The 22,939-nt window shown below is 31.5% G+C and overlaps 1 protein-coding gene across 5 annotated transcripts in view; it reads left to right on the forward strand.

Annotated features, from left to right (window-relative positions):
* The window catches only part of nej (CREB binding protein nejire), a 162,103-nt gene that overhangs the window by 136,171 nt on the left and 2,993 nt on the right, over positions 1-22,939 (forward strand). For all 5 annotated transcript variants that reach the window (XM_075358428.1, XM_075358430.1, XM_075358429.1 and 2 more), the window contains 2 exons: positions 8,249-8,400; positions 15,151-15,572. In XM_075358428.1, coding sequence (XP_075214543.1) covers positions 8,249-8,400; positions 15,151-15,572 — 574 coding nt within the window. The remainder of the gene's footprint in view (positions 1-8,248; positions 8,401-15,150; positions 15,573-22,939) is intronic.

Genomic DNA, 22,939 nt, shown 5'->3' on the forward strand with positions numbered 1-22,939 from the left:
CCAAAAACAAGACTACTTGATACCGCTTGGTACATGGCAAGGGAGATGAAAATGCACTAGATTCATACCATTCATGCTGAACACTTGCGTATGGTTGAGCTTATTTGTAAACTTCTTACATGTTCATGCTGGCAATTTATGTTAACTAATTTTCTAGGCTTTTAATTAGATAAAAATGATTTATGTCTTCGTTTTATGAAAAAAGAAACATAAGTTTGTAGATTTTACTTATAAAAAAGTCTGTGTTAAATTTACGTTCAATATTTGAAAAAATTGAGGATTATTAAAAATAATATATATTAAATTATTAAAAATAATTTAAAATGAAAGTAATAAGATTATCAACATATAAATAATTATAAAAACAGAAATAAAACAAGTAATGTAAAATACTAACTGAAATTAAAACAGCTAATTAAAGATTTGCATTTTCCAATAAATTGTTTTGTAACTGTCTTAAATAAATTCTTTTCAATGTAAATTTGGAAACCTGAAAATTTTGAGAATGTATTATAAAATAATTTAGCAGTCTAATAATTATGGTTGTGGTATTCTCTAAAGCAGAGGTTGGCAACTTTTTTGTCAGTAAGGGTGCAAAATAAATTCAAAAGTTATTGGGGGCACATGGAAAACAACTTAAAAGGCTTAAAGGCTTTATTGCAAAAAATATAAGTACAATACAAATATGACAAACATTCAAATCAGTGTGACACTTGACATTGAAAATCATCTGCCAATTTGTTATAATTAGGAGTATAATTAGAATTACATGTTCTTAAACAGTTATCTAAATTAGAATCTATGAGCTTAGATCCATATTTTTGCTTTAGATTCATCATATTTGAAAATAGACTTTTGCAATTATATGTAGTTGCAAAATCAGAGCAAATTATAAGTGCACATTTTCTTAAAATATGATATATATCTGTATGAACTAAATTTCAAAACATGTTAATGATATCAGTATAATGTGCTTTTAAAATAATATCGTTTTGCAGATTTATTATTTCTAATTCCACTTTTTCCATATTACTAAGTTCAAAATATTGGCCAATTGCAGCAGATGCATTATCTTCTGATAATGCATCACTAAACGGATTAACAAAAAAAATACTAGTAACGGATTCTAACTTTTTTAAACCTGCAAATCAGGAAGAAAATTCTTCTGCAAGATTCTCTATAATTTTTATGTATGATTTAGCATTAAACGTTTTATTTTCCAAACTTTCAATAATACATTTCACATTTGGAAAATGTGTTAACAAAGTTTTCCCCTAAATGTGATTTCAATAATGTTAATTTAGTTTTAAATGCGTTTATTGTACTAATCATATCAGCAATATGATGATTTTTTCCGTGTAACTTTATATTTAATTCATTTAATTTGGCCGAGACATCGGTTAAAAACCCAAAATCTATCAACCAATCACTATTTTCTAATTGCTCATAATATTCACCCCTTGATGAAAGAAATTCTTTTAATTGTGGCAAAAGGTTAAATCTTTTAAGTATTTTACCCCTGCTGAGCCACCTCACATCAGTATGTGAAAGAAGGTCATTTCACTCGTTATTTTCCTCTTCCAAAAGTAATTTAGATAATCTGTGTTACATTTCTCATGATCTTATATTTTTTTTTTTTTTTTTTTGTCTTCAGTCATTTGACTGGTTTGATGCAGCTCTCCAAGATTCCCTATCTAGTGCTAGTCGTTTCATTTCAGTATACCCTCTACATCCTACATCCCCAACAATTTGTTTTACATACTCCAAACGTGGCCTGCCTACACAATTTTTCCCTTCTACCTGTCCTTCCAATATTAAAGCGACTATTCCAGGATGCCTTAGTATGTGGCCTATAAGTCTGTCTCTTCTTTTAACTATATTTTTCCAAATGCTTCTTTCTTCATCTATTTGCCGCAATACCTCTTCATTTGTCACTTTATCCACCCGTCTGATTTTTAACATTCTCCTATAGCACCACATTTCAAAAGCTTCTAATCTTTTCTTCTCAGATACTCCGATTGTCCAAGTTTCACTTCCATATAAAGCGACACTCCAAACATACACTTTCAAAAATCTTTTCCTGAGATTTAAATTAATTTTTGATGTAAACAAATTATATTTCTTACTGAAGGCTCGTTTAGCTTGTGCTATTCGGCATTTTATATCGCTCCTGCTTCGTCCATCTTTAGTAATTTTACTTCCCAAATAACAAAATTCTTCTACCTCCATAATCTTTTCTCCTCCTATTTTCACATTCAGTGGTCCATCTTTGTTATTTCTACTACATTTCATTACTTTTGTTTTGTTCTTGTTTATTTTCATGCGATAGTTCTTGCGTAGGACTTCATCTATGCCGTTCATTGTTTCTTCTAAATCCTTTTTACTCTCGGCTAGAATTACTATATCATCAGCAAATCGTAGCATCTTTATCTTTTCACCTTGTACTGTTACTCCGAATCTAAATTGTTCTTTAACATCATTAACTGCTAGTTCCATGTAAAGATTAAAAAGTAACGGAGATAGGGAACATCCTTGTCGGACTCCCTTTCTTATTAGGGCTTCTTTCTTATGTTCTTCAATTGTTATTGTTGCTGTTTGGTTCCTGTACATGCTAGCAATTGTTCTTCTATCTCTGTATTTGAACCCTAATTTTTTTAAAATGCTGAACATTTTATTCCAATCTACGTTATCGAAAGCCTTTTCTAGGTTTATAAACGCCAAGTATGTTGGTTTGTTTTTCTTTAATCTTCCTTCTACTATTAATCTGAGGCCTAAAATTGCTTCCCTTGTCCCTATACTTTTCCTGAAACCAAATTGGTCTTCTCCTAACACTTCTTCCACTCTCCTCTCAATTCTTCTGTATAAAATTCTAGTTAAGATTTTTGATGCATGACTAGTTAAACTAATTGTTCTATATTCTTCACATTTATCTGCCCCTGCTTTCTTTGGTATCATAACTATAACACTTTTTTTGAAGTCTGATGGAAATTCCCCTTTTTCATAAATATTACACACCAGTTTGTATAATCTATCAATCGCTTCCTCACCTGCACTGCACAGTAATTCTACAGGTATTCTGTCTATTCCAGGAGCCTTTCTGCCATTTAAATCTTTTAATGCTCTCTTAAATTCAGATCTCAGTATTGTTTCTCCCATTTCATCCTCCTCAACTTCCTCTTCTTCCTCTATAACACCATTTTCTAATTAATTTCCTCCGTATAACTCTTCAATATATTCCACCCATCTATCTACTTTACCTTTCGTATTATATATTGGTGTACCATCTTTGTTTAACACATTATTAGATTTTAATTTATGTACCCCAAAATTTTCCTTACCTTTCCTGTATGCTCCGTCTATTTTACCAATGTTCATTTCTCTTTCCACTTCTGAACACTTTTCTTTAATCCACTCTTCTTTCGCCAGTTTGCACTTCCTATTTATAGCATTTCTTAATTGCCGATAGTTCCTTTTACTTTCTTCATCATTAGCATTCTTATATTTTCTACGTTCATCCATCAGCTGCAATATATCGTCTGAAACCCAAGGTTTTCTACCAGTTCTCTTTATTCCGCCTAAGTTTGCTTCTGCTGATTTAAGAATTTCCTTTTTAACATTCTCCCATTCTTCTTCTACATTTTCTACCTTATCTTTTTTACTCAGACCTCTTGTGATGTCCTCCTCAAAAATCTTCTTTACCTCCTCTTCCTCAAGCTTCTCTAAATTCCACCGATTCATCTGACAATTTTTCTTCAGGTTTTTAAACCCCAATCTACATTTCATTATCATCAAATTATGGTCGCTATCAATGTCTGCTCCAGGGTAAGTTTTGCAGTCAACGAGTTGATTTCTAAATCTTTTCTTAACCATGATATAATCTATCTGATACCTTGCAGTATCTCCTGGCTTTTTCCAAGTGTATATTCTTCTATTATGATTTTTAAATTGGGTGTTGGCAATTACTAAATTATACTTTGTGCAAAACTCTATAAGTCGGTCCCCCCTTTCATTCCTTTTGCCCAGCCCGTATTCACCCACTATATTTCCTTCCTTGCCTTTTCCAATGCTTGCATTCCAATCTCCAACTATTATTAAATTTTCATCTCCTTTTACGTGTTTAATTGCTTCATCAATCTCTTCGTATACACACTCTACCTCATCATCATCATGGGCGCTTGTAGGCATATAAACGTTAACAATCATTGTCGGTTTAGGTTTTGATTTTATCCTTATTACAATGATTCTATCGCTATGCGTTTTGAAATACTCCACTCTCCTCTCTATCTTCTTGTTCATCACGAAACCTACTCCTGCCTGCCCATTATTTGACGCTGAGTTAATTACTCTAAAATCACCTGACCAAAAGTCGCCTTCCTCTTCCCACCGAACCTCACTAATTCCTACTATATCCACATTCACCTTATCCATTTCCCTTTTTAAATTTTCTAGCCTACCAACCTTTTTTAAGCTTCTAACATTCCACGCTCCGACTCGTAGAATGTTATTTTTTAATTTTCTGGTGACCCCTTCCTTAGTAGTCCCCACCCGGAGATCCGAACGGGGGACTATTTTACCAAGGAAGGCGCCTCCATTATTGCTATGTGAAAATGCAGAGAGCCACATTTTCTTGGAAAAAAAGCAGCTGTAGTTTTCCATTGCTTTCAGCTGCGCAGTACTCAGAGGACTGAGTGATGTTGATACGGCCGTTTAAGTCATTGTGACTCACGCCCCTAACAACTACTGAAAGACAACTACTGCTGCCCTCTTTCAGGAATCATTCCTTAGTCTTTCTCTCAACAGATACCTCTCCGACATGGTTGCACCTTCGGTCCAGCTACTCTGTATCCCTGAACACTCAAGCCCCCTCACCAACGGCAAGGTCTCATGATTCATAGAGGAGGGATCTTATATTATTAATAATTTTTATTACAAGTGATATTAAATAATTAAAACCAGTAGTTTTTGCACATAGTACTTCCTGGTGCATAAGACAATGGTATGATACAAATTTAGGAAATAAAGAATCTCCCCTGCATAAAGCAATAAATCCAATGTTCTTACCAATCTTGGAACATGTACAATCTGTTGTAATGTAAGTTAACTTCTGCAGTGGTAAATTTATTAGTCATTGCAATTTTTTTAAATGCAAAAAAAAATATTTCTCCTCAAGTCTGTATGTTGATTGTAACATTTTTGATTGAATTTTGATAGTTTTATTTGTCGTAATTGTAATAACGCATTGAATATAATTATGTTAATGAATTGAATAGAATAGATGAATACGTTGAGTGTGACTGTATAACTATACGAATGAATGTTTATACGAATTAAGTCATTTTTGAAACTTACAATTTAAAATTAAATACGTCTTGTAATTGGTAAGTCCTTGATATTAAGGTCCTCATCCCTTAAAGATGAGTAAATAGTGTAATTTTTGAATATCGGATAGGTCATTTCTAGAATGAATTAAGTCATTAAATGTAATACTGCCAGTCAAGTAAATTTCCACTAAAACATGGCAATTTAATTGGCTGTAAGAATTGCATTTGATTATCAATTGTATTTTCTATGAAATTTCTTTCACATATTGAGTTATCATGAGAGGTTTGTTTGACTAAAATAGGTTCTTCTACTTCCCAGAATTTTTCTATCTGTGATGAAAGAAGTTTATTGTCATTACGAATGAAAAAGAAGAAACAGAATTGTTGCGTGTAACATTTAAAGGAAGGTTTCTAGCTAATATATATCCTATTCTTGTTTCTTATATCAAGGGAAAATGCTGATTACGTACAAATTTATTCGGCAGAATAAGGTTTAGGAAGTTACTGTGCACCTAAAAGGACATCAATATTTGAAGAAATGTTAAAGTTTGGGTCCGCAAGAAATAAGTTATACAGGTCACTCTGTAAATAATTGTATGAATAAGCATGTATGTAAAACGTTCCAAAAAGCATCATTCCTTAATCCATACAGAGGAAATTAATAAATCTAGCTCTAAGACTGAAAATAATACTTATCGTGCATTAAAATTACAAACAAACAAAAATGTTTTATTGTCTACTGCTGTGTGCAATACTGTGGACAAACTTGGACATGTAGAGTGTTGCTTGATTCAGGCAGTCAAACCAATTTCTGCACAATGGAATTTGCTCGTAAACTTCCATTGTGTTTTTAAGGATTTTAAGGAACTCTTATTTTGTAGAGAAGCCATTGAACACCATTTTTACGCAAACCGCTAATTGGGTTATGTCTATTACGTCTGTTGATACATCCAACTGTAGCAAAAAGAAAATGCATTTTTTCATATCACTTGATAATTGTGTTTCTAAATCATTTGAAATTGCTTCAATTCTAGTTACCATTCTGGCTGACAAAGTATTTATGGCTGCAACTATTTCTGATTTATTTTTAAACCCTTCAAATAATGAATCAGAAGCTTCTAACATGGCTTCTTTTATTAAATCCCCATGTGTGCATGGTTTTTATTTTTAGCTAATAAATGTGAAATCTTAAAAGATCTAGTTGCAGCTTTAGACCATTTCAGCAATTTAGCAAAAAAGCTTTGTTGTTTGATAATAACTGATTTTAGGGAAGATATCTTTTTTTTTCTTATTTTGGACCCATAGGATAGTCGGCATCAAAATTTGAATGAATGGTTTTGAAATGTCTTTTGATGTTACTTTTCCTGGGGATCGCCACACTATTATTACACAATAAACAGATACATTTTCTTTCAAAGTCAATAAAACAAAATTGTTCTTCCCAGACAACATTAAAACAATAAATTCTTTTTCTTTTACAATTATTCATGATGGGTTATTTATAAAATCCATTTAACCACTACGATACGTATTTGATAGTGAAAAGCGCAACTATCTTGCAGGATATGGTTACTAATAATATGTAAATAACAAAATATAGTCAATAATAATATCACTCACAATACATAGTACTCAGAATATGGTAACAAACTACAAATTTATCAAAAGTGAAAATATTCCTATGTGGTAAGTCGCAAATGTGTCTGTGTATGACGTTGATTGCTATTTGCTGACACCTAGCTTGTCCAATTATATTGTCTTATATACACATGATGCCAATATGGTTATTGGGCTTAGTACCCTGCTCTAAAGGATGGTTAAGCCTGGCTTATCTGGGCATTGGGAACAAGTATAACTGGTATCCAGTCGTTTTTGTTCTTGCAGAACACTTTGCACTGTTTCCTTCTTATTTTTCCATTTGACCCTTTGGAGAGAAAGGTAGGCAAATGAATTACTTGAGCTTTACAATTGGCACGTATTGGTTTGTAACAAGCTTACAAATTTCCAACTGAAAATCGTGCAAGTTCAGTTTTCTACTGTTGAATTGGTTGAGTAGAATAGCCAGTTTCTTACACCACCTAAGGGACTTGTGAGAAGAATAGTAGTAATATGCCAACATTTGGTCTTGCCTGTCAGCACCCTTCAATTATACTCATTAGTCAGCTAGTTAATTAATTTTAATTTCACCTCTTTATTTGTAATCGCCTCGTCTCCAAATTCAGTGTAAATAGCTTGGACATCTCTTTTATCCTTCCATTCTAAAACACATACTCATTTCTGATTTTACTGTACCACTGTATCTCCCTTTTTTAACTTCACCTTGGTTACTTTAATATATATATATATATATATTAATGTATATAAATTATATTAAATGTATATGTATAAACGAAAAAACTATTACTCATTATACTAAAAATAATTTTTAACATAAATTTTTTTTGGACTATGTTTTTTCTAATAGTTATTTAGAATTATAATTTTTTGGAGGCCAGGGTCTCGATTTCTTCAATATGAAAGTTTACATAGATAAACTTATGTAATTATTGTATTGCGGTATAAATATAAAAAAAAAGCCGGTTCAGTGTAACTAAGATTGAACTGCACAGTAACAAAATATAATCGTTTCTGATTTGCTAGTATGTGATACCGAGTCAACAGTAACAGGCTGACCCCCTACCAGTAGAGATAGAAAAGCTGTTGTACTACCGTGTATGTGCATGGTGGTCAACAAGTTGCATGTATACATTGACCAAGCACCTGCAAGTGCTCAGCAAAATGTGTTAATTGCTCATTTTTGGTTTGCGTTGTTTGTCAACAATTTTTATCTTTTTGGTAATTTTTTTTTATTGCGTTAAGTATGTAGTATATTAATTAAAAGCAAAATAAATTTGACCATGTTAACTGAATTTTTTTGTTTTTTTCAGGTGCAAGAAGAAGCAGCCAGACAACAAGTACCACATGCAGCATACAGTAAAGTTGCACCTTCTGTTCAACAAGTTATGCCACCTCCACAGATGCGAATGGCACAAATACCTCCTGGACCTCCTCTTATACCTATGGACCAATGGCAGCCTAGGTAATTATGAATTGGTTTTATAATTATTGCTAGTCATATAGTAATATATCAATAAAAAAAAATGTTTCTCCAGTCTCAAGATTGATCGGTCTGTAGTGTTCTTCTTCTCCTACATTCTATTGATCATACAGTCAATCAATTTAGCATGCACATCAATTTAAACACAGATGTTATTTAATAAAAAGTAACTTTATTTAGAAAAAAAATTACAATTTTGAATATTTATTAATTAATATGCCCTCCTTTATCCTTAATCACTTCCATGTACATGATTTGGCATCAATTCAACAAGTGTACTAATAATTTTTTTGATTTCTTCATCATGAAACCATACCATTGTTTTATTGAGGTCAATTTTTGTGGAACAATCCATTTTTGAGAGTTGTTTTTTGACTATTGTCCAAAGATTTTAAATCTGGGGAGTTGCTTGGTTACAGGAATGCTTTGATGTTTCATTCTTAAAAGGATTTTTTTACTTTTTTGGAAAACGGCATGGCGCCAAATTTTGTTGGAGTACTCTGTTGCGTTGTGGGAATTTGTTGGAAGTTGAATTACAACTTTCCTTCAGAATCTTGATACATCCATCACTTTCAACATACCATCTGCTATTAGTAAACAAGGGCTTTCAAATGTGAAACAACCCCAAAACATTTCTTAGGGATGTTTAACTGAGCGTTAGTGATCTCTTTTCATCTGATGCTTTTTTAACATATGAAACTCTTTTCCTCTAAACATAAAAATGTGATTCATTGAAAAGTATAACATTTCCAGCCTTTAACTGCCTTTCAGCAGTTAGCATGTGCCTATAAGAGCCTTTTCCTGCATATTGCTTGTGCTAAAAGCTTTAGTTGGTCCATGAGCTTTCCAGCTACAAGAAGCTTGCGTCTTAACAGTTTTCACATGTAAATCTGTGCTACTGGCTGCTAATTCCTGATTTAAATCCATGGCCAATAATTTTGTATCAAATTTACCTTTTTTTTACCAATAACCAATCAATTGTTATGTTATGTTGCAGTAGTCTTTTTTATGGCTACCAGTTGCCTTTCTTTTGAGGTGAAAAGTAACCACTTTCATTAAATTGTTTTAAAATAGCTTTCACTGTATTTTTAAATTGTTTTTTTAGCATTTATTGTACCTCCGTAACCACCGTAAGGTATTACTTCAGAGGATGGTATGTATGAATGTAAATGAAGTGTGTAGTCTTGTACAGTCTCAGGTTGACCATTCCTGAGATGTGTAGTTGATTGAAACCCAACCACCAAGGAACACTGATATCTATGATCTAGTATTTAGATCCATTTAAAAGTAACTGCCTTTACTAGGATTTGAACCTTAGAACTCTCGACGTCGAAATCAGCTAATTTGCGATAACGAGTTAACACTAGACCAGCTCGGTGGGCTATCATTTATTGTACCTAGTCTAGTACAACATTCAGAAGCTGTTTGTCGTGTCAGTGTTGGTTTGTTCAGAAAGAAAACAATTTTCAAACTTGGAGTAATTACATTATTATATATTCAAGACAAACAGAACAAAAAATAAGAAAATATAATTTTGTAATAAAAATTAAAAACTTTCACAAAACACTATTTATAGCATTAAAATTGTTAAATAACCAAATAACATAAAAAATTACACAGACAACTTAAAGATAGGTGTGGTCAAGCGGTGTAACCACAAGATAGAAATAAACAAAATATTAACTGTTTTTGGATTAATTTGCACAGTGCAGTATATATGTGCTCATGCATCCTCTTAGATTTGTGTAGAGTATATTGCCCCTGGTCTACTGGTTCTTCTCTTATCTTCCAACCTTTCTGTCCAGTTTATCACTTTGAACCCCACCGGTTGGTCTAATTGTGCACTCATTGCAAATCAGCTGATTTGCAATGAGTGCAAGTCAAAAATTCTAAGGTTCAAATCCTAGTAAAGTCAGTTACTTTTTTACGGATTTTAATACTAGATCCTGGTGGATAACCACTGTTCTTTGGTGTTTGGCTTTCAATGGTCAACCTGAGTCTGTACAAGACTACTCTTCATTTACATTCGTACATATTATCCTCTGATATTATTCCTTATGGTGGTTCTGGATGCTAAATAGAAAAAGAGAGTATATCACTTTGAAATTATTTTATCTGTAGATTATGCATAAACGCCAGCCTTTTCTGATCTTTATTGAAACTTTTTTCATCTACTCTTTAAGACCTCCTCATTTGTCATTCTAGTAGATCATTAAATTTTTCCATTAATCCATGTTTTGAAACCGTACAAGGATATACTTCTGTAGCATTTAATACGTATGTTTATAGATTCTTTTATTGAATGTTAAAAGCACATTTTAACATTTTGGTTAATTAAAGATTAAATGCTATCTTCTCTTGGGCACTTATGTTCTTTGTATTTGTTGAAGTTTTTCCACATGAAGTAATTTTAATACTTAAATAGGTAAGCATGCTACCTTACTTAAGTAATATTTCCCAAATTTTAATTAACATGGAACTTTGTCTGCTTTCATATAACATTATTTTTGTTGTCTTTGAATTAATCTTTATGTTATTCTTTTCCTTTAGATTATGTTCATTAGTAGCAAGACTTTTTAAGCACACAATTTCTCTCCTTTCATCACAACATCTTCTGAAATTCATATCATTCATCCATTACATCTTTGATGTACATATTAATCAAGGTTGTTTGCAGGCTGCACTCTTGTAAAAGCCTAGCAAGCCTATAGTTAGTTTACATTTATTATACATAGATAATAACTGACCTCTTATTCTTCTACAGCTTTACTTGTATGTTATCTGTTTTATCTCCAAAAGTCAGAACTGGAAGTTTTTGATTAGGTTTTTTATTCATTAGTCAGCGGTTTCTTTATAATACATTTTGTCTTACTGTTTAAATAGCTTCTCATGTTCCTTTATTCCTTCTGAACCCAAATTGATCTTTTACAAAATTCCGTTTTACTGATTGATTCTCTTGTAAAAAATTTGTGGTTTTGATATGTGGCAGTGTGCTAAGTCTATAGTATTCCATAAAATGTCAAAGTTCTTCATTTCTTTATTTGAGGGATTACAAGACTTCTAATATATCTAGTTTTGTATAATTTTTTAATTATTTTGAAAATTTGAAAATGTGCATTTTGTCATTGTAACTCTTTTATTGTTTCACCTGTCTCTCTGCAGATAGGCTTTCTTAGCCTTTAGTTCTTTCACGGCTTTTAAGTATTCATTTATTGCTGAAGTTACTTCAAAACCGTAAAAAAATAATAAAAATATTGTCAGATCATAATACATAAACACTCATTTCAGTCATTCTGTTAAGTTTTTCTATATAACATATCCGTCTCACTTTCTACCTTGAACTAGTAAATTCCGATTTTTGTGTAATATGTTGATACTTTGTGAAAAAAATTGTTTAAACTGATTATTTATATTAATTGATACAGTTTGCTGTGTTCATATTTTGCAACTCTCTTCTGCACATTGTAATGTTTCAATTAATACATTTTTTTAATTTCCTTATCTGTGTACTTGTTTTGAGGTCATTATGCTCTCTTTTCCCCCCTCTTCAATTCTTTTTTCTTTTTTTTTCAACTCCAGACTATTTTATTGTAAAGCAATTCATCATTGCTGGAAGATTATTGACTTTACTGCCTGTTTTTGTATTCTGAAAACTATTCAAACTCAGTTGAGAAGATAGGCTCCCCAAATCCGAAAGTAATATAATTGAATATTTAATATGGGAATAAATAAAAGCTAACAGGAATTGTTTATTTTCCTAATAATGAAAAGCTTAGAAGCTAATTTAGATGCCAAATTATCAATATGCTCCCGCCAATTCAAGCTAGTTGATGACACCAAGAAAAAAGCTTCTTTCAATCTGGTTTTACCGAGAAACAAATTTATTCCTTAATTTTTATTTTAGATAAAATTCATGAAAACAGTGTTGGTATTTAAAATCATATTATAAAATTATTATTTATCAAAATATATTAATTTCATTTCAGTATATTAATCAAATGCATTTCCATCCTGAATCACATCTGAAATGCCATTTACATTCACAAAAAACAGCGAGGGGATCAAAATACAGTCTTTGTGAAACATTTTTCGCCGCTGATTGAACATTTATTTTTAAGTTTTTGCTGTAGGATTGTTGCTCAGTTGCTAAATATTGATGTCAATTTAATAAAAGGTTTCCAAGCTGCTTTAAGCAATTACAGTGTTTTGCCTGCTTTTATTCATTTAAGTTTGAGGATGTCTTCTCATACAAAGTCAAATACTACTGAGATCTATAAAACCACCTTGTTGTTTTTTTATTCTTAAGAGAATCACTTAAATTATCAAGATATTTTTCCATGGAGAATTTTTTGTTTAAAAGCAAACTGCAGGAGATTGAAAATACTATATTCTAATTATGAATTACATTTGCAAAAATCTTTGAAAAACTAGTTAGGATCGTAGTAGCTCTTTATATAAAAGATTATACACATTATGCATTTCAGTCAGCTCACAGATATGTTACTGAAGTGTGCAATTGCCATGCATTAATGTTTATTATTTTAGCACTTAATACTGCACTGATAAATGTGATGTTTATTTATTAGGATCAAATGAAGTGATATACTTATCTATCGATATGTATGATGAATTGAAATCTCATAGTTTGTAGAGACAACTAAACTGAATGATGATAGCCTTTGCACAAAATAGTGATTACCTAACATAGTACTATGTTTGAAAACCTTTTTTGTAATTAAAGTGATATCTTCTTTATTTATCTCATTGCATGTTGAATTAAATCATCAGGTGCTATATTCTTTTTGTTTTTATTAAAAATTATATTTTTCTTGCCTTATCATATTGAGATGTTGAAATCTTGCATTCTTAATTTTTTAGTCTTTACAAGCTTTTAATTGTATTTGTTTCATTACTTCTGAAGTAAAGATTCATGGTTACTGTAAAGTATAAAATGCTGTTGCAAGCATTAGTGTTATATTTACATATTGAAACATAATTAGTATCCTCTTATATTTAGTTCAGTATTTTTGGAGCTGTACTATGGTAATGGTTTAGAGAAAGTTGGATATGAAATTCAGACATCTCAAATTTATTAGTAATTTATTTACATAATAAAAACATGCTTACACCCTATTACAGTTACTAGATGAATGATAAATGAATTTTGTTTGAAAATAAGCGGTCTGTAACTACAAATGTAGACCATGCAACATGAATAAATAATAAAGTTATATAAGTAGTATATAATTAATATTCGTTACAGTTGTACATATTTGTGTATGAATAGTTATGTAAGAAGTAATAGTAATAAAGTTGTTTTGACATGATTAAAGGCAATAATATAATTGTTTTTTTTATCAATTTTTTAAATAATTGCTTCTGTTGCTTGAAAAAAGGAGTATATTGTAGAAACAGGTTATGAAATTTAGACCTAGTTTTATTTTCATACTTATAATGCTATAGAATAGCACCTTTTATCATGTATTCTATGTAAAAGTTATATTTTGCATTTGTAGATGGCAACCATTCAGTACACATTCTTGCATTCATGAGTGTAAATTTCACTGTAACTCATCACAACCCTTCAACAAAAACACTCAGTTCCTAGTCTTTAGTTCATTAATGTTATGATGTTAAGAACACTGCTTTTTGGAGAAGCCTGCCTGCTGTCTATATTCTTGCATTATATACTAAACTACATTCTATTAAATTTTGTATTATGTGGCCATTTACTAGAAATGTTTGAAGTCATATTGTTTTATGATTTTGAATTTAAATAACTGCTCGGCCATTGTTAAAAAAAAAATATATGGCCCATAATTTCTTTTGTTCTTGTACATTACTCTGTCACTATTTCACATGTTCCTGGTATAAAAGGTAAGAATTCTCTTAATCAAGTAGCAAATATTCAGTTTTTTAACATAACCAATTTACATGGAAGTAGTAGACTCAAATCAGTGCTCAAAAATAAATTATTCATTATAGTATCAGTAAAATAGCATTTAAATCATCATTTGTTTACAATTACTATTCCATGTAAATCTTATTATATGAACGAAAGTTTAAGTCTACAGTCAGTATTCTGCTTAGTCAATAAGTGTCATAAGATAGGTCTAATTGTATTTATTACTTAGCCATGCAGAATGCTGTGAACTTGACAGGAAAAACGCTGTTACTGCTTAATAGATTCTCAGCTATAGGAAATTTTTTGATTAGATTTAAAGACTCGCTGAACACAGAAACTGTACTCATAAAATTTCTAGTTTATATCTTTATAGTATGTGTTAATTAATTCTTGTCCATTCTTATAAATGCTTTTACCAAAATTTTGATACATTCCCAACAAATACCAGTTGTAATTAAAAGCATATACTTAGGAACAAAATGGCATTGTAGCAGTATTTAATATTCAAACTGCTGTTATTTGCAATGAACAATGAAAAATCACCTGTTCCTTCATGCCACCTTGTTTCTACAAAATTGACATAGAAAAGTAAGAAAAAAGCAGAGAATGAGAAAAAAGATTATGATAGTAATAAATTTCTAGTATTATTATTGTGTTGTGCAATTTCCAGATCTTCAATTAATCAGTTCATTGTTGTCTGGAAAATCATGAAAGTAATGAACCAATTTTGTTTTCTTTTTGTAAACATTTTTCTGTTTTTCATTTTAAAATGCACTTAAGTACAGCACATTAACCTCTTACATGCTTACATTGAATTCTTGTTTTAGATATCCAACAGCAGGCCTTCAACCAAATGCTGGTTTAAGACAGCAAAATCCACAGTTGTTGCAGAGTTCTGGACAAGGTGCTGCTGGTCAAGCAGGACTACCCATGGGAGGTACAGTTAGCTTGAGACAACCACAACCCCAGCCTCAGCAGAACTCTGGACTCCACAAACAAGCATTACATCAGCTATTGCAGACATTAAGATCTCCTACAAGTCCTGAACAGCAACAGCAAATTTTGCATATCCTTAAAAGCAATCCACAATTAATGGCTGCATTTATCAAACAACGGACTGTGTTTCAACAACAGCAGCAGCAGCAGCAGCAGCAGCAACAGCAACAGCAGCAGCAGCAGCAACAACAGCAACAGCAGCAGCAGCAACCATCTGCTGTTCCTGGTGGTCCAGGTCATATGGCAGCTCCAGGTTTGTTAAATTTGTCACACTTTTTCCCTATCAAAGCATATTTAAAAGATTTCTGACTATGAGTGTCTCTTATATTATAGTCATCTAAATCTTACAAACTTGTTTCATTTATTAACAAGAATTTTTATTCATTATTTTTCCCTCTACTTCAGTTCACTTTTTCATTATTGTTTCTTTTATAAAATAACTTATTTATGGTAACTATATAAATAGTGGACGATTGCTTCAGGTTGTTCAGAACTATAATGCAGCTTCTCCCTCTTCAGTGTTGTACGGTTGTAATGTTTAGGATCAAACTTTTTAACTTTTCTCCAAAATAACAACTTCAACAAAAGTCAGTCAAGTCTCCATGAGGTGTGACTAGTTAAATCTGTAACAAATAGGAGAAATTTTTTTGGTGAATTGAATCTAAACAAACTTCATTTATCATGAAGTCATACCCCCACTATCACCTCACTAGATAACATCTAGAGGTGTAACTCAAGACCTAGTTCCACTACAGGTGACCCCCTTGACAGTCAACTGTAAAAGGTCTTTTAAAGAATAAATTCCTTAAAATGGTCGGCTATCACATAGAAAATAACAAGCGATTGGAAGCATTGGAATGCCTTAACACCACACACACAAACAAGAACAATACAAATCCAAAATCAAACCGAAGCAGATCATCTACATTTGGTCAACCTCAAAATAATAAAACTTCATACAATAATTGAAGTCATAATCCCCAAGAATCTCAACATTCACCTTAAAAGCATCTAATAAAATTATACCATAACAAACGTCCACGTCCCCATTAATAATAAAAATAAATCTTCAAAAGACTGTAAAGAAACAGAAAAGTTCTGGGACCCCACTCGACCAGACCATAAATAACACCCCCAAAAATCACGTTAAACAACTAATTGGAGGTCAATGCTCAAATAGGTAGAAAAATTGCCGCGACATCATCAGAAAATGGCTCGCCCAAAAGAGAACAAATGGAAACTGACTGAGGCTCATCGATCTCTGCAAAAACCACAACCTAATCTTGAAATCCACATATTTTAAGAGAAGACCTCAAAAACTCAAAACCTGGAAATGCTTCATTACGCTAAAGGAGAATGGCAAACAGGTCATGTCTTCATAGACAAACACCCCCACAAAGAGATCTACAATGTAAAAGTCCTCGAAGGAGTAGATACAGGCAGAGATCACTACATAGTAAAAATTAAAATTAAATTCACTCCTCAAGGAAACAACAAAACCAGTCCCATAAAACCAAAAGAAAAATAAACCCTATCCAACTAAACAAGAGTGAAAATTATCAAGAAGCAACCGAAAAAATTACAATCGTGGATAAAGTGAATGCGAAAGCAGTGGGGAAGAGGCATTAATAAGCATGGCTATTACACCAATCCCAAAAATCAGAAACACCCTTCCAAAATCTAATAAAACAAAGAAAAGAAACCATCCAAACCCTAAGGAAAATAAAAAGGCAACACCATAAAGATACTGAAAATCAATAGAAGACAAATTCAACAAAATGCAGTCAAGAGACTAGATCGTGGATACTGGTGTTGGGTTTCAATTAATCACACATTTCAGAAATGGTCAACCTGAGAATGTACTAGACTACACTTCATTTACTTTATACATATCATTCTCTTACCTTACAATGGTTCCAAAGTCAAAACAGAAAAAGAAAAGCTGAGAGGCTATCACAAAACCTTGAAGGATAAAAACCATAATCTCACCCATAACAAAGGCAACACGGAAAAAATTTTAGCTAAATATTTCAACAAACTCCTAAATTGCGAAGAACTGGCAAATCTCTAAATTCTGATACCAGCACCCCAATAACAGCACTACCAGAAAACATCCACCCTTCCACATTAAAAGTAAATCTGGGTCATCCCACATTTACCAAGCACTGGGTGAGATGAAGAATTAGTAAGTGGCAGGAGAAGATCCTTTGTAGAGATCTGGAAACATGCAGGAAGACCAGTAAAAATCATCCTTCGTCAACTGTTTGTCAACATCTGGATCAAAGAAGAACTGCAAAAACAATGGAAAACAGCCCTCATCCATCCACAATACAAAAAAGTAGACAAAATATCCTGAAAGTTACAGGAGAATCATTCCTAGACACAACATCAAAATTCTTTCACATTCTCAGCAGATTCAGTTTACAACTCAAGAAAGAACTGGAAAATACCAGGGAGGTTTCAGATCTTGGAGGAGCTGTCCAGACCAAATCATCTTAAGCTAATATTGGATTACAACAGAAAAAGAAGCAGAAACTTGGTGAAAACACTTCAGGAGGTAGTCAACCCAAAGTAAACCCCCAAAAAAAATTATGACATTTTTTGTTGTATTAAAGTGTGCTAAATTTGAATCGGTAACTCGTATTTGAGAATATTAATTAGTAAATAGTTTTAAGTGAGTATTAAATATGTTCTCATTGTCTTACAACCTGAAAATTTAACTTTGTTTTTATCTAACCTAAATCATATTCACTTCAACTTCATTTCTTTGTTTATCAATGTACTTTCTGTTTAAAAACTTTATTATAAAGAAATAGCTTTTAAAAATCCCATCTACTAAACAGAGAACTAAATGAAAGCAGACATCAAAGAGTATTAAATCAAAAATTGAACTCTTAAAAAGAACTGCCTTTAAATAAAGTTAGAATTCAAACAAAACTTGAACAATGTGAACCAGTATTTGGAGCTTCTCAGGAAAGTGTTGGTAGTTTAATTTTGGTAACATATCCCACATCTCGTCATGAAAAGGATCAGTGTGTCCCTCGTCACAAGAGTTTCCAAATAGGAAAGCAATGTAAAAAAAGAAAAGAAAACGTTGAATGACAACTTCCAAGAGTACAGCATTTCAAGAAAGAAGGAAAACTAAGACTAGAAAATTTTAAAAAAGAAATAGGAGAACATATGGAGTTGGATTATTCTTAGATAGCTTTTCTGGCTAAGTAAAAATATATTAGTAAATATGTTTATATTGTTTTCTCAAGAAATTGATGTTCAGGTTGAATCACTAGGATACCTGTAACTCAACTACTAAAAAAGATGTCTTAATGATTCTTTTCACAAATTGCACAGAATTTCAGGATCTGTGATTTGTAGAGAGGGTATCTTAAAATACTTAGTGTGAAAAAGAGAGTGAAATATCAATTAACCTCTCAACCGTGGGTGTTAGTTGTGTAATGACTTATCCTCAGTGTGAAGTTAATTTTACATTTTCACAGTTTTGCAGGGCTTTACAGAATTGAAAACACTTTTATTTTTTACTCTATCTTAATTATACATCATTCTTTTAAGAAAAACCTGCAAAATTTTATTTTTATATTTTTGTCACGCTAAATATAAATATTATGTACAATGTGTGATTTTTTTTTTTAACTCTGGTGATCTCTGAATTACTGATGAATATTTTAAAAGTTTTTAACACATTTAAACACTAACATTTACTTAACCTAACTAAGAGGCAATATTTACTTTTTTTTTACAATACTTACAACCTATTTTATCATATGAAAATTTTACTTTTGTGTAGTAAATTTCAAAGCATTTATCTACACATACATAATGCTGCTTCACGTTCGGAACACCAGTACACTGTCTCTTTTCTTTTTCCGGATGAGGTGCACACATCACATCTTCAGTAAGGTTTGGATTTCTTTCCAGTTGGGGGGATTCTTGTGATAAAATGTCTATCAATTAATGTGGACAGTGGTGGTTCCATGGATGGTCGATTAGCCTTCAGTCTAGTTTACTGATGAACCAAATGTTTAAAAAATTTGTTCAGTTGGATAGATTCATTATACATTTTAAATTGTCTTCATTGGTAAGGTTTTTATAAATTACAAATGAATTGTGGATAGTTACATTTAATAATCTTTTAAAAACTTTTATGTACCACTTTGAACTTTTGAGTACCTATGCAGTGTGTATTATTTTCTTTTAAAAAATAGGCTAGTTTTGGACTGTTATAGTAATTGTCCATTCAGAATGCATAACCTTTTCCTAATAAAGGTTCAATCAAAGATAAGACACAAGCAACTGCTTTTGGTAGTACTGCTGTCAACCGTTAAAGTAAATTGTGTTTCTTTTCTGGTGTAAAAGAAAAAATTTCACAAGTAGCCACTTTTAGATTGGCACAGCTCATAGGATTTTAATCCTACTTCAGTTTCCTTTAGAGGTATATATTGTTTCCAGCCAAGACAACCCTTCCATAAATGCAACAATTCATCAATTGACAAGTTTCTTTCAGATTTATACAACAATTGAAATTTTTTAAGCAAGGCATCTATTATTGGTTAAATTTTAAAAGGTTTTTTGGAACCACTGTAATTATCTTATTTAACTGTTGTCGTTGAGATGGAAAAATTTTGCATCTGTCAATGGGGATCATAACAGAAAAGCCAGGTTTCTCAAACATTTCTTTTTTGGAGTAATATAATTTTACAGATGGTTTTTGTACAATACCCAACAATATAATTACGGCTAAGTATATATATATTTCATTAAATGTTTCAGTCCATTTTTGAACCCAGGATTTTGGCAATAAAACAGTAGATAATCTAAATTTAGAAGCATATCTGTTTGTCTCCTCTACAATTTTGTTTACTAGTGTCATCAAAAAATTTCAAAAGTACTTCCAGAGGTGTTATATTATGGGCTAGGTTCCCAAAAACATCTAAATTTACTCCACTATTTTCAGTAAACTGACATGATTGACTAATAAACTTATCATCTACTTCATTCCAACTAAAATTAACATCCCCATAAACTGTACTATTATCATCAGAAATGATGAACGTCATCATTTTCATCCCCCTAGATTCAAACATATTTTGTCATGATCAGAAAAATCTGAATAAAGATCCGAATTCAATAAGTCTTCAATTTCATCTTTGGCTAAATTACATGAACATGCAACCATGGAAAATAATAAATAAACATGGAAAAAATAATAATAAATAACATGGAAAATAATAAGTAAATACTAAACTAAATCGCTAGCATAAAAATAATGCAGATCAAATGTAGTAATTAAATATAAAATTAGAACACTATAAAAAGAAAACAATAAATAAATAAACTGAATACGCAACTAAATTCAAGTAAACTACATTAATGAACACATGCATTTAGCACATGGAATATAAGTGCAAACATAACCAAAGAAACCCATTGTCTTCAATACAATATAATCGTAAAAAATGGTAAAATGTAGATAAATTACATATTGAATAAAGAGTATAATTTTACAAATCCAGTCGTACAGTTGTCACAAAGATACAGTTAAAATCACAGCCAGTAGAGGCCACACAATAGCAATTTACTGAATGTGAGTGTCTCATCAGCCACACTGGGGAATGAAAAGTTCTTTACAAGAATGTCATGTCAGCCATGCTTTTTTTAAAAAATCTTCTTATTTAACTGTTCAACTGTGTGTAGATGTAATTTTATTATGAAACTTTGAAAACAAGCAAATCAAAACCCTCTCTACAAATCATACTGCAGAATTTTCGGTTTTATATGATATAAAAATTATGATTCTAGGATAAATAGTTTTTGAGAAATATCAGTTCCCACGAATTACTATTTTGTAAGGGGGCTTTGCTTTTTTTGTTTTTAAAGGGTTGTAATAAATGTATATGCACAATTTTTTGTCTGATAATATATATATATATATATATTATTATTATTATTATTATTATTATGCTTTTACGGCCAACATGGGACCACCTAAGTCAATTTTAGTTGGATCTTTTCTGAGAAAGCGTGTTATTTTACTCTTCCGAGCTGCCCAGTATTTCTTCATCCGTTCAGATCTTGCTTTCTTTTCTTCATCCGTAAACACCCTCTTCGTTGTATTTTGTCGTTTGTCTGTCTTTTGTTTAAATCTAATGCTTTTGTCTTTTAGCTTTGTAATTTTTCCAGTTTTATTCTGTAGGTCAGTCAGGGAAATTCCCAATTCTTTCATATCTTCTCTAATTTCTTTGATCCATCCTACTTCTAGCTTTTATATATATATGTAATATATATATATATATATATATATATATATATATATATATATATATATATATATATATATATATTAATTGTTAGATTAAAACAGCAGAATATCTCAAAAAAAAAAAACTTATTTTTTGGGTTGGCTATACCCCTACTCCCTTCAGAAAGCATATAATTGCATCTTCAGGGAATCCGTACTAAAAATTCTATGACACCTTGAACTGCCTCAGAAATTAGTAAACATGATAAAACTGACCCTCACAAACACAATTTCACAAAAGTGAAATTCAGAGACAAACTCTTGGAACCATTTGAGATCAAAACAGGATTGCGCCAGGCCATGGACTGTCACTGCTACTATCAACTATGCTCTGGAAATTAAAATGAGGGAATGGCTTAAAAAATGCTTCCTAAAAATAAAAATAGGCCAAAAAATCAAAAGAAGCTGCCTTGTTTTCACCAATGACTTTACTAGCAAATGACATCGACGAAACTAAAACACAGGTATTAGAACTTCAAAATATTGCAAATAAAATTGGCTTCAAAATATCATTCAAAAAGACAGAAATTAGCCCCAAACCAAAAAATTAAAAGAAGTAAACATAAACAGTAATAAAGACAAAATAGTAAGTAACCCAGTTTAAATACCTCGGAGACATAACAAACAACATAAATAAAAAACCTCAAAACAAGAACAAATAAACTAGCTAAAGCACAAAAATTAACCTGGTACACCTTTCAAAATCAAGTACCTACAAAAAACAATTATTTTTTTGTCCTTTTTTAAAGTAAAAATTTTATCCATATATGCAAAATAAGACACTTCAACACAATTACAAAACTGGAAGCCACATATGCAGCAGAAACACTCTTCCAACACAACAAACAGTCAAAGACCAACAGACTCCAGAAAATTGAAAGAAGAATTGACAGAACCTGCATAAACAAAAAGTACCAGAAAGGCAGGCAATGGTGGATCATGCCCAACAAAGTCACATACAAAGAGTTAAAATTCAACACTGATATCATGCGTAAGAGGGAACTAGAATTCTTTGTACACATCAAGCAGCAAGATTAGAGACTTTTACAAGAAGAGAGATTGTACAGTACATTCTCAACTAAAAAAAAAAACCAACCAGGAATGGATGCAGATCGATCAAAGTAATAAGAAGCGGGGTTTGGAAGAAAATTGTCATTATACCAGAAGAAACTTCACAGACAAAATAAACTTAAACAAAAAAATCCAGGACAAAAACTTCACTTTACACTCGCAAGATAGAAACTCGCAACACAAACATTTTCAACACCAGAAAGGGATTGGAGTTCGGAATATATGAAAAAGTACAG

Source organism: Lycorma delicatula, chromosome 2 (assembly GCF_047948215.1).
Source record: "Lycorma delicatula isolate Av1 chromosome 2, ASM4794821v1, whole genome shotgun sequence".
Classification (NCBI taxonomy): domain Eukaryota; kingdom Metazoa; phylum Arthropoda; class Insecta; order Hemiptera; family Fulgoridae; genus Lycorma; species Lycorma delicatula.